The 18,835-nt window shown below is 33.5% G+C and overlaps 1 protein-coding gene across 1 annotated transcript in view; it reads right to left on the reverse strand.

The window, feature by feature from the left end:
* Positions 1-7,899, reverse strand: part of LOC140747470 (ATP-binding cassette sub-family C member 4) — a 33,762-nt gene extending 25,863 nt beyond the window's left edge. The window contains exons 1-3 of the mRNA XM_073079935.1: positions 7,476-7,899; positions 1,371-1,502; positions 534-738 (exon numbers count right to left, since the gene is read on the reverse strand). Coding sequence (XP_072936036.1) covers positions 534-738; positions 1,371-1,502; positions 7,476-7,693 — 555 coding nt within the window. The 5' untranslated portion in view covers positions 7,694-7,899. The remainder of the gene's footprint in view (positions 1-533; positions 739-1,370; positions 1,503-7,475) is intronic.
* Between the last annotated feature and the right edge of the window lie 10,936 nt (positions 7,900-18,835).

Genomic DNA, 18,835 nt, shown 5'->3' on the forward strand with positions numbered 1-18,835 from the left:
CCTTCTATAACGTAGGTACATGTCTACTGATTCCAAAAATCGTATTATTTCGGAAATAAATTCAGTATTAACGAAAATAATAGCATTTGTTTATAGCCATTTTGAATTAGGCGCGGAAACGCTCGCGAGGCGTCCGTTGGTGACGTCACGTTAGAACATCCCATACAAAATTTCAAGCAATTATGTCACTGATACCCAAAAATGATGTCATTCGCGCCTCGTTAGCGTTTCAGACAAGATAGCCGACTGCAGTATTTTATACTTTTATTTAATTGAAAATATAGTAAATCTTAAAGTTTTTTTTTTAAACTGAGTACTTTTTGAGAATCCTTCCAATATATTGTGTTTTCTTAAATCATTTATTCTTTGATTTTTTAATACTGTCATCATGCCAATTCTAAATCAAACGCTCAAAGTTTTTTAAACATCTTGCATATATACAAGCTCCGAACTCAGTTAGCCTGCTTCCCAGACATGCTCACCTAGTCTAGCAGGAGATCTTCGCTCTCATATAGATATATTGTATATATTACCTTTCTAAACATCAAGGAACTGAGAGCTACTCGAAGTTTCATTCCGAACTGCTGACCATACAAGTTTCCATGATGGTTAAGGAAGGCCGCACACCAATTGCCCAGGATCATGGCAATGCCGTAATAGGACGCGGTCTGTCTACTCATCGTGGAGTTCACTGACCAGAAGCTGAGTAGCTGTGCAAAGAGTAGCGGCGTTACTGTCCTGTTGAAGACAAAATATTATTTTAATGAAGTAACTGTCTATAACTTTTTGCATGCCTTGACAGGTAGAATTTGGTGAACCTATTCTATTACCGTCGATCATTTTTACCCACTTTCGGGCAATAAATGATTTGAATTTGAATTTTCTACGCCAATGTATGTTTGTGCAGTAGCTAAACATTAAATTATTTTATTTTTATGCATTTAGTATAAGGAACTATGTAAGTTAGGAGAATAGATGAACCGATTTTTCTTGATTTAAAATATTTTTATTGAGTATTGAGGCTTAAAGGATATTTGTAAAATTGAAAATCACAGATACACACAAAAAATGACATGAATATAATATGAGAATAGTCGAAGTTACCAATATAATTTGTATCTCGATGACCGAGCTTTGCTCGATGTTTTCTTCCGAACTTAACAATTAGCGTTCATTAAGTTTATATATTTTTTCTTATATTTATTAAGTTTATATATGTTAATTAAGGTTATATATTTGTTTATGTTTATATATTTATATCGTTATAGAAAAACGATAGATATGCAAGATATCTTTCTTTATAACTAAATATGAAATGAAATATCAATATAATAGTTAAGTAAAGTGTGCCATATTGTATCATTACGTACCTGAAGCCTACAGAGAGGAACTGCATGATGCCAGCTGGCAGGTACGACAAAACGAAAGTTTTAGTCACAACTTTCACAATCGACGGAGTTCTGCCAGCGGCCTTCGCATTTGCTTCTTCTTGGAGCCAGTTTCTGCAACGTTTGTATTCCTTAAAATATCATATAAGACTCCATATTCTATATCACGAATAACATTAACGATACAAATCATTTCAGTAGAAACGATACCTACATTACGACGACAGCAAGATTTTCATTAATCGATAATTACATTTTTTCCTTAAAAGTAAATTGTTAGATTTTGGCCTATTCCAGAAGGGAAGGCTTTACCGCATGGCAAATACTTATACGGAAAGCAAGACTGAGAGTGACTGGGTCACGACGTGCGACATTCAGGGCAAGATAGGGTGTATTACTTATTCTAGGCCACCCCACGTGTGTGTACATATTACGCATTTTACCGAGGTTCTGTTCCAGTCTTGACATAGTTATTTTCCATGTAAGTGTGCTTAGACAAAATATCAAAAGTAGTATGGGTTATGTGGGATTTTACCCATTAACTACCCAATACACCACGTAGAGGATTTCAATCCGACCAGTACCCTTACCATGAGTTTTTACGTTTGGACAAATATGACTGTTTTAGTATTTGTTTACGTATTTGCCCATACAATTTCCAATCAGCGCCCCTAGCGGATTGTGTCAGAACTAGGAAAACTCATGGTAAGGGTACAGATTACCCCGAGCGCGCTGCCCCGGTCTCTGCCCTGATGAGCATTTCCTGACATCACACCTTCAAGTGTTTACGGTGTTATGCCATATAGAATAGCCCTAATGTCCAGCTATTCCGAAACTTGTGCGACTGTTTTTAAAACAAGTTAGTTTCTATAGTTCCATTCCTATTGGAAATACGTTACAAACAATGTGTGCGATCCACTACGAGTGGCATTGGATCACTCACGTGTTCGTTCGTCCGTTTATCACAGTGAAATCTGCACCAAAACTATGTAACGTCGAAGCTTCAAATTTTGAATCGTAATATTTCATAGACATTTTGTACGTAGTAGTTTTTTTTAAACGTAGAATAATTTGTACCTATTTTTCAGGACAAAATATGTTGTAATATTTAATTATACTTTGAATTAAGTGAAAACGCCTCAAATAAGTCCCCTTACAAGATTCATAATGCTATTATAAGGCTGATAGATGTGACAGTAGTGCCTTCGAGTCAAATCATAGAGATATTTAGATCTTTAAACTTGTATGTGAATAAATACATATAGATTTATTAAGAAAATCATAAGAGCTTGTAACAAGAAATTGGAAAAAGTTTGGCAGCTTTGATGGAGTAAACATGTGTGCAAGCCAGATGGATTATACTAAGTTCAATGTCCTCACTGTCTTTGTTATTGAAACGTAAAGTATGTACATAAGGTAAGTGCTATCGATATATACACCTATATTATACTATCCATATGAGCATTATCAATAAGATTTAAACGTTTATAGATTATACTTTTATACCAAATGTCCCTTTTTAGTTTTGTCTATTTATCTGTCTGTGTGTCTGTATGGGCTAATCTTAATAACGGCTGAGAGTAGGAAAAGGTAAGAATCGACATATTTGGATCACATCCAGGACTCTATTAGACTCTTTATTAATATATCAATTATATACATATGTATGTATGAAAATTTTCACAACATTAAAAATTAATAGATACGTGTAATTTATACTGCCATAATATTCAGATTCACTAAGTTATATAGTTATTTGTAAGAGCAATACTGTAGTAAATACGTCGTGTAAACCTACGCAGTACCTACATATTTGATTAGATTTGTCCTGCATAATACGTGCAGTCTGAACTGAGCGTAGCTTACTAATTTTACCTTATAAGATTCTACTCACATAATTTGACCTCCAAGAAAAACAACATCGACAAGTAAATGTCTCATTACATTTGCAGTACGAGCAAAGATTTGGATCGTTGTAACAGTAACCTATTTCTGCCCATTTGACAGTAGTGTAAAGCGCCGCTGTGTTCTGTACCGTTACCAGGAGTTTTTACGTTTCGACAAATATGACTGTTTTGGTATTTGTTTACGTATGGGCCAATACGATTTCCTAGTCCTGACACAATCCGCTAGGGGCGATGATTGGAATTTGTATGGGCAAATACGTAAACAAATACCAAAACAGTCATATTTGTCGAAACGTAAAAACTCCTGGTAAGGGTACTGGTTTGACGGGTGTGGTAAGGGAGACATACTTTTCCGAGTCGTTCCAACTTAGTCCTCAGGGGTAATCGTATCTGGGGCTGATTATAGATGTCTATGAGCGGCAGTAGTCACATACCATCAGGTGGACTACATGCTCTTCCGCTACTCCTATGTTATAATCTACTACGCCTAAATTATAATATTGCACTCACATAATTTGACCAATAAGAAAAAAAACATCTACAAATAAACGTCTCATAGTTACACATTACATTTGCAGTACGAGCAAAGATTTGGATCGTTGTAGCAGTTTGCGAGGAGAATCGCGGTCTATATCCGTCGCTACGAGCGCTCTCCGCACGAGAGGTTCGGGCGACCCGCTACTCCGCTGAGTAGCCGCTAGTAGTTTAAACACACTTCAAACTCACACGAATGCTACAATTTATTTTTGGCGGATACCTACTTATAGATTTGTATTTTTGTCTTTTTTATTGCCTGTCGTCGTTACCCTTTTTTAGTTAAGGCGGTATAGGTCTTATTTTACCTGTAAGATTATATGTAAATGAAGGAATTTTCAAAATTTGACTAAATTTGTTCATGATCCGTAAACTTTTAATCAAATTCCTGGTTCATGGATGTTGTTGAAAACAATGACTTTATTAAAGAACACTATGTTTATATCTGTACATTTAAAATTTACGTCATTATTTTATATGGTTGTACATTCTTAGGAGAAGAATATTAAATTATATATTAATTAATATTAATATAATATATTAATATTAATATATTATATTAATAATAATTATATTATATTAATAATAATTAATATATTATAATTAATATAATATATTAATATTAAATTATATATTAATATAATAGCAACAACAAATAATATAATAAAGTTAAATTACGTATTGAAAGAAGCAAACAATTTATTTTTACTAAATTCCTGGGTTACTTTCTGGGATCACATCGATATAAACGATCGAATTATCACAGATGAAAAATATACACGAGAAGAACGTAGGTTAATGTGAAATGTCAACATCTTTCTATACGGGATAAGACAGAGAACGTGATTTGACTATGCATTTTTAGATATCGGAAGCTCTCAGCAATACGCTGAGGCGAAATGGATATCGCTCTACTCATTTCAAACTGGATTCCTGTCGTGGTTCCGCATAAATTAATCGCGTCTACAAAATTTATTAATTCAATATATTTTTATACGAACGCGATAAAGATTGTAATAGAATAAATGTTTATTTAAATTACAATTACAATAGACTAAAGCAATTACATATATGTGATATAATTAATGAAATGATTATATTCGTTCTCAATACACACGAGTTTAGGGATTTTGTGAATATAAACTTATTTCTAACTAATAATGAAACACTTGATTTTGTTTTATCTTGAATTATCTCAAATTCATTTTCATTAAACAGACATCTGTATAAAAATCATATTTATATTAAGGAAAAAACAGTCTTACGTCTTGTATTTTTGCAAACCAGTTTCATATAAAGTAATTAACAGATTTTCACTCTAACACAATTATTCACGCGAACATTTTATAAGTAGATAACGCTAATGAGAACAGTATACTCAGGTGCCTTACAGGCAGGTTTGGTAAAACATTGAACATATCATGAAATAATTAAATTGAAAATTTTATCACTTTGAAACAAAAAAATATTTTTATTATTTACGGATTGTTTGTTCTATGTTAAATAACACTCCTTTAGACAATTAAAATTTAGTTTTTAGTTGAGTATAAAATTTATTTGATTAGTTAAAAAAATAATAAAATTATTCTCTAAAAAATAATCATTGATTGATGTAAAAACACATTGCAAACTTCTATATAGTATTAAGACAATTCGAGCCAGATGAAAACTTTAAATTGCCTTTATCAAACACACAAATAAAACATAAAACAGAGTTAATATGTCCCCGCATAGATAAGTCCACGCTAATCTTTACTTTATATTAATTTAATTGGGTACTTAATACTGAACGACTTACCGGTTATACTGGTATTGGCAATATATTAAAAACTTAAAAAAAGAAATAGCAAAGTAGAAATGTGTATTTTCCATCACATTTTAGGGGGATGTTAACTAGTCATTGCCGCAATTGCATATGAGGTGGATATGCAATTGCGGCAATGTAATTGCGGCAATGCAAATCAAAACAGTTTTGAAATAAATCAAAAACGTAATGCTACTGCCAAGAACTGAATTGGTACCCGTAGTGGAAGTATACCGGTATAAATATACCCTTATAACACAGTGCTACACTGCTACTACGAGGACAAAGTGACGTAGCAGTGGTATACAGGAACTTGATTACGAGTTTTTTTTATAATATAGGAGTAGCAGACGAGCATACACTCCACCTGATGGTAAGTGGCTACCGACGCCCATTGACATATGTAATCAACCCCAGATAGGATTATATATTACTACCTGAGGTCGACCACAGATGCGCCGCTACCTCTGAGGACTAAACTGGATCGCCTCGGAAAAGTATGCCTCCCTTACTACACCCTTCAAACCAGAACACAGCAGCGCTTGACACTGCTGTTAATAGGCAGAAATAGATGTGGCGGTGGTGCCATCAAAGTCGAACCACAAAGGGTTCTATCACCTTCGATTCCCAGTAACTCAAAACAAACGATATGAAATATTATTATATTGAATGTTGGTTCCCGATTGAGAACGTATCGCTATAAGGTCAGCCAATTATGAACAGTTCATTCAAGCGTCAACAGTTTGCAGTTTGGTCAACAAACAACAAACTCAGTTTAACCGCGACAAGCATTCCACAAACCGAGCAAATTGTCCCTCTGTGCAGTGATTTCAATAAATTTATATTTTATTTATGTAATAATGAATAACATGTATTTCATATTTTTATAAAGTACGAGTATAAGTAGTAAACGAGCTTTCAATCCACCTGGTGCTGAATGGCCACTGCCGTCCATAATCAATCATACTTCCTTAATCAATCCCAGATAAGATCAGAGTCTTATCTGAGGTTGGCCATATATGTGTTGCTGCATGTGAGGAATAAGTTGGACCACCCTGTGTTAAATGTGAAATTTACCCTCTAAATTACTCTAAAAGGAAATTAATAGGAAGTATATATACTTTACGTGTGCCTACATTATGAATATTTTTATCTCTTGTATATTTTTAGTGTAAAAATATAATATACCGAATAAAAGATCCGTGCGTCAAAACATTTTATTTGAAACTTTGTATGTGTATAGCTGGAATATTTTATATGCGTCTGTTATAAACACTAAATTATTATGCATATTTTAAATCAATATCATTAAAGTTACTTTAACATTAAATGGCATACGAATAAATTATATTATTTAGACAATTGGTACATTTAGTATTTAGTATTTGCTTATCTTCCCACTTTTACGGTATTATATTTTAATTACATATTAACATTATAATTGGATCAGACAACACCGTCTGTGGTATTTTAACATGGAAATAATTACGACATTTGACGGCGAATTTTAATTCATACTGAACTTTAATAATATTTTGGCATCATATCTATGACGAAATACTAAATAGTCCACTCTGTCGCTTAGGAATACCAGGGCAGAGATTCCTTATCACCACCATTCAACTCCAACATTAGACCAAGTCTGTGATTCCCGAATATTCCGTTATCATTTTTATATACGCGTAAAGAAGTAATTGCCACCGACTTTACTGACTGTTGTGAGTACAACCTGTACTCTAAGGTCTAAGTGGTTACACCTTGTTAAAGCGTGTTCCCTTTTACGCATTTTTGAGACCGAACACAAAGCAGCCACATTTAAGATAAAATAAAATACATACGTACTTCTCTAGTTTATCTCCAACTCGTTTTGAGTCATATATATCTCTTGCAGGGACTAGATCAAATTCCTCCAAATCCCTTCGGTTCCCATAATAAAACAAGGGAAAGGTCCAGCAGAAGAGAAGACGCGAAAATAAGCCTGGCGGCGATTTTGGACCATTTTCCTTTTTTATTTCTGCGGTTTCCTTTTGAGTTTTATCCTTCTTTTGTTTCACACCCATTTTCGCAACACTCACTTATTTTACTTATTGAACAGTTGTACGACTATTATAATTAAATATTCACTTTATTGGTACTTATCTTGTATTGTTAACTTAAAGTCACATAGTTAACACAATGTTTTTATAAACATGTTGCGCGGCACGAAATTCAGATGTGCGCGCGTCTCGCGTGAGTAACATACTAAATTTAGTTTTCAGAGTTTCAGCGCCCCGATTAAAACTTTATTTATTATGCATTATGCGTTATATATGTCGCCATAATTTGTATTAAGCGATAAATAATCCACACAAATGACGAGGTGGGATTTCTTATCGAACGACGTGACGTTACCTCACGACACAACGAAGGAGACAATCATTATTACTGACAACAAAAGAAATGTATCAATTTCAAAGATATTATGGGCTCCTGGATACCACACGGTGAAACAAAACATGAAATTAAAAGCGCGTTTTTACGCTCGTTTGTAATAACAAAAGATGGTTGGTTACCTACCCAAGTTCGAACATTGACAATTATTGGATAAAAGTTAATTTCCAGGGTGACGGCGCCAAGAGTGGGAGCTCTAACCGCCCAGCCAGTAGCCCGCGTAAGCAGGACAAAATGTGTGGTCTTATTCATCTGATAGGGTCGCCCAAGAACTGTTTTATATTATATGTTTTACGCTAGGAATGGCTGTGGCGTTGGTGCCTCTCCGGTCAAATCATACTGAGTCTAGCATCTTTCAATCGGATACCTTTTAATATATTTTTGAACCTAACGTTCTGGCCTATCTAGACGGTACAATATCTGTAATTAATTTATATTGAACACTTAAAACAAATATAGACGCTAACAATAGTTACAATATTTTGATTGTTTCTATGCAACTTGTTTAAATATTTGCCCACTGTGTTACAAAGTGACCCAAAAAATTTAGAGCATACGCTTGATGCATGAAAACAAATGCGTGTTTTTACAATTTGATATTTATTATCGCTTAATCTACACCAAATTTAATGTGTATAAGATAAGAATACCTGTGATATTTGTAATATAATAAAAATGAGTTTAATTTTCCTTCAATCTTTTTGTGTATTTACGTAAATGATAAAATAATTAAATGCATGTCGTATACGCACGAAGGTTTCACCACACCATATATTTTTCAAATAGAAATTAGCGTCTAGGGGGATTCCAACCCCAAGCATTTCTAATTTTTCAAAGTTATGTGCATATAAGAACTTAATTTTCGATTATTTAAAGGTTGAAGGAAAACATAGTAAAGAAACCTTCGCTCCTGAGAGTTCGTAAATAGTTTTCATCGGTATGTGACATTTATAAATTCACACTTGGCTGTCTCGGTGGCGCTTCTCTGACTTTAGGAGGAATGCCGTGGCCCAATAAGCCTACCAATAGCTACCAGAAGAGAAAAAGTACTGTATTCAATCAGTTATCTATTGTGCTTAAAACATAGTGGGTTTTAAATACGCCGATGAATAGACAGATGCACAAGACGTAGGACGTATGTACATATATTTAAAGAAAAAAAAATTCAATATTCATAAGTTGAATAAGTTGTTACTAGTTCATATTATAAAAGATGACATTCATGCAACACAACGTTGTGTAAACGTAAACCTGCGTAATGTTAGCAGAATATTGACTTATTTATATAGAAATAAATTAGTTTGTTTATTTCTTTCAAATTGAGTATTTTTTTAATGCGAATAAAATGCCAATTTGCCACTACAATTCTTTGACCGTTTTATACAAGTAGCAGTCAAAGATAAGTCAGTTATTTATTTTTAAAAGAAAGTAGAAATTTTATCAATTAACTTTTCCTTATGGAAAGAATTCCTAATTTTTTATTGATAACAATCTCGCGCTTGTGCAACATTACAAAAACAAGGAAAATCAATAAACAAAAGCGTAGTAGACTGTTTTGTCTTTGTCTATTTATCTATAAATTTTCCCAATAATACAAAAATGTTCATAGCTATGTATATTAAATAACCACCGTGAAAATTAACCTATAAATTAACAGATTTATACGAATTTAGGTCTCGTTACCTTATCGGGTTGGGTCACATCTGATTAGGCTAACAGTTTTGTAGCCGAATCTAATCAGCGTCGTATCATTACTGAATTATGATAAACGAAATACATCACACGAAACCATTAATCAAATTTTGTATTGAAATATGAAAAATGCTAATTGTTTGTGATATTGCAAATAATATTTTGCGTCAGATTCTACGCACACACGTTGCGGTGAAAAGGAGTGATGAAATATTTACATTTCTTTATTCATAAAAGAATATTAATAATTACCATTATTACAGCTCAATTTAACGGCCTTCAATATTACTTTATTATTAAATAACGTCTAGATAATGTATCTCTGGATGCACTAATCGATGGATCAATATTTTTTAACTTAGGAATTCAGTATATTAGAATATATCGTAAGATTTATCTACTGATTTTCTGATAACAGAATGTATTAAATACTTGTAAGGTTCTTCCGCTTAAGAACTACTACTCGTACATTACATGTACTCTGGTAATACTTGCCACTATTTCGTTTAGTCTAAATTAGGTAGAAAACTAAACTACAATAGTTTAAGAAAACTTAAGTTAGTCCTCAAGTAACAGTTGTAAAATCTTGCGTATGGAATATAAAAAATCTTAAAGAAAGCCAATAAACTCCCCTTTCCACTAAACTTTAAGATTGTACGACCCTTTACAATTTCTACTCGGCAAGAAATCACAAATTCTCGAGTCGGCGCCTTTACGGAATCGGTAACGTATGTTATCGTATGACACCGATAGAATTAAATTGCTACGACTTGGTTTCCAGTTAAAAGTTTCAGACAATAATATTTTAGTCGAAAGTTCTTCTGATATTCTGTATTCTTAGAGAGACATAATATAGCCTAAAACGTATGGTGAGACGCGGACTCGGTTTTTTCTAAAATTAGGTTAGGTGTAACGCCGATTGTCCCTGTAGTCTCGGGACGAGAATAGTGCTACGGTATCCTGCCTGTCGTATGAGGCGACTAAAAGGGGGCTTCCGGGGTTGCGGGCGGCAAGAGTGGGAGCTCGAACCGTCCAGCAAGCAACCCCGAGAAGGACGACGGTATGTTTGGTCGCATACCGTCGTAAACACCAGATGGTATGGGAGGAGCCAAGAGCCTTGGGGGAGCACCAAGGCAGAGCCCGATCGGGGCATCGCGCTTGGAGGACTCCGGTTGTGTTCCCTTGGAGATCCCGGAGTTCTCCAACAAGCGTTGAGGACGGCCACCGGGGGGGTTTTGGTGCGGTAAAAATCCCACATAACCCGGCGTCGCTCCCACGTCGTCGGGTACCTTTTGAAGGTTTCCCCCTCGTAAACAAAAAAAAATGGTGTAACGCCGATACTCTGTCTCAAATTTCACTTTTTAGATCTTGTACCAGGTGCGCTAGAAAATAACTGATATCTATAGGGGGCGCTAGAAAATAAGTTTATTTGCTGAAAATTTTAAGTAAATTGTTACTGACGTAGGTACTATGTTATGCTGGTAATAGAAGTGCCACTGCAGCTTATTAAGCGTAAACAAACAACTATATAATGGTTGTTACCACCCCCTGGGATTTAGACGCTAAGCAATTTACGTCAGCAATATTAATGGCTATTTTAAAACTTGAATAGGATACTGAAAATTTTCCACTAATCTACAAATATATTGTACCTACTCTTTTATTTAGAAATGTGGTAGTCGGTATGTCAAAATTAAACACAACATCAGAGCCTATATGACTTTTTTGAAGTTTGAATCTAAGACATAGATCTAATTTTTTAAGGAATTTTCCGAGGACTCGGAATAATCATCTTTTTTATAAATTACAACTACCTTTATATTCATTTCCGTATGTACGCGTGCGCTTTTAAAACAAAAAATCTATTCCACGACCGCAGCGGTGCAAGAAAAACGCTCCGTGAGTCCTAAGTCTTCCACCAAAATCCAAGTACAATAGTTTCTAATCTATGAATCATAATTATGTGGTATACAAGTGTATTACATAATTAGTCAACTGATCTGGTTCAATTTCTGTCCTACATTTGCTAATGCTTTAATAAATTAACCCACTTTTTTATTTTTTTTTTTTCATTTTTAACGTACGTTATTATAAAAATAGAAAATTTACTCATTCAGAATTCTTTTTCGTTGTAAATTTAAGCAGAACAAAACAATAGCAAGGATTCTCTTTGTTATTTAAGTTGTACGAAGGACTTAATCGTTTTAATCTCTGTACTACATGTTTTCCATGCATCCTCACAATAACGCAATGCGGATTTCACCATCGCCAAGCACAATCGTATGCTAACGACAAAGCCTTGATATATTATTGAAAATTCCCGGTAACATGTTACATTTTGGGGCTTATATGCTGTAAAATTTACGTGTAAGCGGCTAACTTACAGGATTTAAGGCTCTACACATGTAATAATAAATAGCTATCCGTCCCGCAGTTACTGTTGTATTTTCTTAATTTATATAATCAATGTTCGTGTAATGGCAAAATACGAGCATAAAACTATGTATTTTTTGTTAATACTCATGCTCGTTAGTATGTAAAAAATAATTATAGTTTAAAAACTAAAACCACGCTAAAAACACACAAAGAAAATCGTTAATCCTGATTCCAGACTATCCTAATGAGGTGAATGCGATATAAATATTAAAATCGTATATTGTCATCGGTTTTTTATAAGTGTTCAAAATTTTAAATTAATCGGACCGTTCAAAGTGGGTGAAAGTCGAGTTCAAAGATTCCGTTACATACATACAGGTCAAGCTAATAAAAGCGTGGTAATGTAACTAAATAAATTATTATGAAAACGAAAGATTCGTCTGCTTAAAAATAATATAGTGGTAAGTGTACTACAATAATGTAATTAATTTCTTACAATAAAACAATAAATATTGTAAGATACTGTCATTCTGATTAATACTCAACCTACTAAATTTGTAGACTTATAACCGTTATAAATAGTGGAAACGAGTATGCAACATATACGAAACACATTAAAAGGCTGTAGTAACAAAGCTCATAAAATGTCCATCCAGGATTGATTAAAAGTGGGCGGTCACTCATCAAGAATAAATGTGAGTTTATATTTACATACATACTATCCCTACCCTTACCAGTAAAATACAGAAGCAATGCGGCATTTTTGCTGGTATGAATATAAATATAGTCTACAGTAGAGTACAACAAACGGAAACAATCATTAACCCCGTTTCGTTTTGTGTTAATTAACTTTACTGTTATGGAAGTAGCTGCTAAGTGGTCAATTTAATATTTTTTTGCGGATGGAAATCCTGCAGATCTTTCTTCTACTTTTAAGCCAAGTTTCTTTCTTTGGTATTTTATGGTTGGTGCAGCGTTCTCTTTATGAGGGGTTCTCCTAAGTATTAGGACGGAGGTAGAATTACTCGTCTTGTATCTAATCTATGTCTTGTATATGCATGTCTTCTTCCTTCTTTACAGAAATTCCTTCTAAATTTTACTAAGGTTATGCGGATTTGACACATACCTATGTAAATTTTTGGACACATATTGACGTGATATTTCAAATTGTGTAACTCGACAATCACGCATGTTTCGGCTCTAGAGAGCCCAAAGGCATGTCCTTGTATTATTCAGAAGAAGCTATTATTACTAACGACAACCTGTACCCTTACCAGGAGTTTTTACGTTTCGACAAATATGACTGTTTTGGTATTTGTTTACGTATTTGCCCATATAAATTCCAATCAGCGCCCCTAGCGGATTGTGTCAGAACTAGGAAATCGTATGCTACATGTACATGTACACTCATATTTGTCGAAACGTAAAAACTCCTGGTAAGGGTACTGATGTCAGGAGACTACAGTAGAGTATATTGATGGAAATGTAGTACGTAAATGTAGTATTACACAATATTATACAATATAGAGGATGACTATAACATACAAAAATTTATATGAGCAGTCTAAAAGATAAAAACGAAGGATTTTGTGTATTCATAATGATCGAGCAAAATCATAATGCCTTCCGATATTGATTGAGCGATATTTATTGCAGCTTAACAACAGCTTATGTTATTTCTTTTGTTCAAATTTCATACACAAATATGATACTAGTTATAAAAGTATAAAACAATATACTAATCGTAATAAATACTCCCACAATCATTATTATTTTTTGAATGGTTGTAGTCTTGTAGAACTCTTCGTGGTAAGTGCGATATCATCAGTGAAGTACGACTTTTTTTTTTTAAATCTAAGAACTATGCGTACAGGGGGGTTACTACCACATATCTTAAAACAATATTATTTTAATCATACATTGAAATTTTATACCACGACCTCGTTAAAGTAAGATTGTTTTTATAACATTACAATAAGCAGTTTTGTATATGTCGGTCGAAATTATACATTCTTTTTTTGCAGGAAATTTAACTTTTTTTAGCAAAATATGACAATTTCAGTTGGTTTTATACAATGGATAAGCGAAAAATTAATAAGGGTGTTTATTCAACTGCGTATGACGGAATATTTTACTGTTTTAAGGAGGTCGTGGTACGAAACAAAATAATGTTGATGCAATATTTAAATAAAAGTTTCCTAAATTATGATGGTTTTTAAAAAATGGTGGTAGGGCCCCTAATCATGTTGATGTTCAATATTAAGTTCAGTATTACAATATTACATTAAGGGCGTTTTAAGGCACATTATACTTATATGTGTATTCCAAGTTAGTATTAAGGGGAATAGTAATTATTATTAGAAAAAAACAAAAATCCGAGCTGCTTAAAAATAAACGAAGTAGTAACCGAATGCGTTACTCCCACAACTTCAACAAATCCCACGATTCAACATAGACGTGTTAAAATCCGTGAAGCTATTTTGGCGCCAAAAAATGAGACATAAATACGCTTCAAAAACATTACCCTCTGCAGTCTGAAGACGGGTCATTAACGCATCTGCAATCAGTTTCAGGTAAGATGTCTCAATTAGAAAGCCAGGTTTCTATCGCAAACCGTTGCTATTAACCTAAAGATGTAATTCTCATCACATAAAAACGTATACAAAAATAAAAGATTTTCTTTAAGCAATACTGAAGATTATTACATAACCAGCTTAATTGGGTTGGCATACACGTGAGAAATGTTATCATTGCGGTTAAGTATTTAATAAATACATGAAAACGGCGATACAGAATACAATAAATACAGGAGTATTACGTATGTATTCGTAAATTAGTGACTATTTAATGAAATTTTTTAAATGTTGTAATGTATCATGACATTTATTGAATGCTTCCTGTTCTCATAAAATAGTGTAGAGATCGATACATATTATATACGGAAACGTGGTTAAAATAACACGGAAAAAAACATTTTTACTATGTTATGATTTAATAGTTACCTATAGATTAAAATTAAGTTTAACATATCTTATACATCGTATAGTATTATACTCACTATTTTTCATACCCCTAAGTGATAAGAGTTATTCACCCTTAACATTTTTTTATTTATATGGTAGCACAACGTTTGCGGGTCAGCTAGTATTTTATAATATTGTTCTATCAATCTGCTGACATGTTAATTTGAACAAATTCGTCAACAAATTCTTAAATTTTGTGCAATTTCTTCTGTTATTCTTATCAAGAAGATAAATCATCAATATCGCATTATTATCGCATCAGGTAACATAAAACCACTTTAAATATTACTATTAATTAAAAATTGGTATTACTACGAGTATGATGCTACTGAGAACTGAAAAGCAATGCATTCTGCAAAAGCATATGCATATTTGTTTGCGAATGAACTCGAATTCGTATGCATGAATTTCCATTCGGATCGCGTAAATTCGGCTACGAGATGAAGTAAGCACTGACACGTGATTATGCCTTCTGCCCATCTATTAATAGCGGAAACAAACTTTGCATCACATTTTTGTCATTACCCTGTAAGGTATATGGACAGAAGACTGACATGTAATATTGTACATGCATGTGGGCGCGCCGGTAGGTAGATCTACAATGGTATTTCGATTCAACTAATTTAACCAATATTTTTAAAAATATAGTTATAATAATTAAATGCCACCATAGTAACATTAACACCCAAGCAAAACACCAAACAGTTCAGAGCACCACCGTGCCGTGCCCACTATTGGACAACTTCTGATCTGTTGACAGTTGCGCGCCCCTTTTTTATACCATGATACAGGTAGCCAATTGTTAATACGGAGCGGTAGTTCGAAATTAATATCATGTGATTTTAAAAACGGAATACATAATTGATTATTTCCTGAAAAGAATTGCCAAATCACATGGCTAATGTCAAGTCACATGACATCATAAATTCGCTAAGTCACATAGCTTACGTACGTAATTGATTATTATCTGAAAAGAATTGCCAAATCACATGGCTGATGTCAAGTCACATGACATCATAAATTCGCTAAGTCACATAGCTTACGTACGTAATTGATTATTATCTGAAAAGAATTGCCAAATCACATGGCTGATGTCAAGTCACATGACATCATAAATTCGCTAAGTCACATAGCGTACGTACATAATTGATTATTTCCTGAAAAGAATTGCCAAATCACATGGCACTCGGGTTATTATCAAACATAAACGTGACTGTTGGCCAGACAATCATCGATATGCAAGACAATCCCGATAACACAGAACTTACAATCCACATACCGTTCCAAAGTTCGCAGGTACTCAAGAGAAACACAAAGTTTTTACCAGATTTTTGACTGTCGATACTGTCATTGCTTCTCAGGGTTCACAGTCATCTGACATGTTCAAATAGTTTCCTTTCCATAGCACATGTTCTCGTAGTCTGAAAACACATTACATTATATGTATAGTCAATAATTATATACGATATAACGAGAGAGCTCCGCGTTTCGTTCATGGTTTGAGAGTAAAATCTACAGATCTTTTCGTTTGGCTCGCTTAAATCTATGGCATAGTCTTCTGCATCGCCAAACGTACACTGGGTAGACTCCAGATACCCTTGAGAATATATTTCCTGTAAGATCCCCGATGTGTAGTTCTTCACGATGTCTTCCTTTACCGAATTTGTTATAATGTGCCTGACTATCTCAGACAGGATTTCTTTAAAATCATTAATGCCTTTTAAGTCAACTCATTTGACTATGACAGAATTTTATACGAAACTATTCGAGACCTGCTCGAAACCATGCACGAGTGCTTTTCTTATTTAAAACTGTAAACAAATAAGCTGTAACAAGCATAAAAATAAAAAAGTAAAAGTTAATTTCAAACCGAAAAAACTGATGTCTACAACACAAATGTGTGAAAATAAAAATAAAGTGAATTGTCACGCTCAAAACAGATTTAATGTCAACTTTACTATATGTAAAGTAAAGAAAATATCAGAGCAGTAAGTACTGCGTGATCGTTACTTAATAAAATAATTAAAAGACTATTGTCTTACCATAACATGAGCTATAATTCGTACCGTTCATGTGATGACGTCAAATGTCAACGAAATAACACTCTGACTCCATAGTTACATTACGACGAAAACCAGGTCATTTAACGTAAAAAGTTATTGGAGTCATTCTACCTTTAGATATTATATTATTTACCTTATCTCATTTTACCTTTTACCTTTACCTTGACTATTACAATTATCTTCGTTTGCGCGATACGCATTGCTACAAAGTCTTACCACACAATAATGATCACGCATTGCAAAGTCCAATTTGACAGTAGTGTACTCTTGTCTCTTTTTCTTTTTGCAGTATTCGATTTATCGAATTCTATCAGAACTTGCAGTAGGTATATAATTGCTCGTCCGAACCTGACTTTGACTTATAAATCTGCAAAGATATACCATTTAAATTCGTAGAAAAACAAACAGCGGTCAAAACAGTATGAACACAAAATAAAAACGAATATTTTCTGGTATGAACCGCGAGTTCCAATAGATACAATATCTGATAATAATAGAATTACTTATTTCAATTTAATATAACACATACGTTACAGTATCTGTTATCACCAGAAATTGTGAATAACTTCCAAAAGTTATTGTAATTAACCATTTGCAAGAATAATAAGTATACCTACAAATACCATTATTTCGTCCCGGATTGATTTATACATAATACTCGCTCACACACAAAAACTTTAAACCAAATTTTAGAAGTAGCAGACAAGCATGCAGTCCACCTGATGGTAAGTGGCTACTGAGGCCCATCAATATCTTCAACACAGCAGAGCCTAACACTGCTGTATGGTATTGGTATTGCCGGACCATAAAAGTTTCTACCACCTTTATAACCTTTATCTGCTTGAGTGTAATGACGACAAAATTATGAATAGGAGAAAAACACGCCGAATTGTTTCGTATAATATAAACATTGCGTGCGACAATATTCCGAATTTGTTATATCCACAGCCGTATATCTAGACGTAATGTCGTCATCTGCACAGTAACAAAACTAAATAAAATAACAATAAACTCCTTATGTCAGTGAATAATTAAAACGTTTAGATTGTTAGCTAGATTACATGATGGTATAGTTGACCTACCACTGTTAAAGTATTCACTAAAGGTACCAACATAATATAATTTCACACGTAAAGTCTAGGATCGTGATGTACGTCATCTCGAAAGGTATTATTTACTATGACACAAAATAAGAAAGAAGATCCAATAACAATTTAGACTACTGTAAAACAAGTTCAAACTTTAAGTTATTATTAAAAATACTTGATCGACTCCGAGCGAGGCTGATGAATTGTCTTTATTAAATTAAACCTTTAAACACATTTGACCGATCAAAATGCTTACAGCTTTGCACCATTATAGTAACTGTTTTTTTTTTCTACAGTTAGCTAAGCTTCGATTCTCTTTACTTCTGCAATTTTTAAAGTGAATAGCAAGTAATAGTTACACATTATGTCACAAAACAATGTGAAAAACACATAAGACTAAATGTTTATTAATAAGTTATAACTTACGTTAATTCACCTTTTTTGCCTAGTCCAATACACTATTTGGGGTGATGCGAACGTTACCATACTCCTTTTCTTCAGCTTTACCTTAATGTATCCTTCGCAAATTA

This window comes from Epargyreus clarus, unplaced genomic scaffold (genome assembly GCF_041222505.1).
Source record: "Epargyreus clarus isolate Ecla_fem2 unplaced genomic scaffold, WU_Ecla_fem_2.2 ptg000014l, whole genome shotgun sequence".
NCBI lineage: Eukaryota > Metazoa > Arthropoda > Insecta > Lepidoptera > Hesperiidae > Epargyreus > Epargyreus clarus.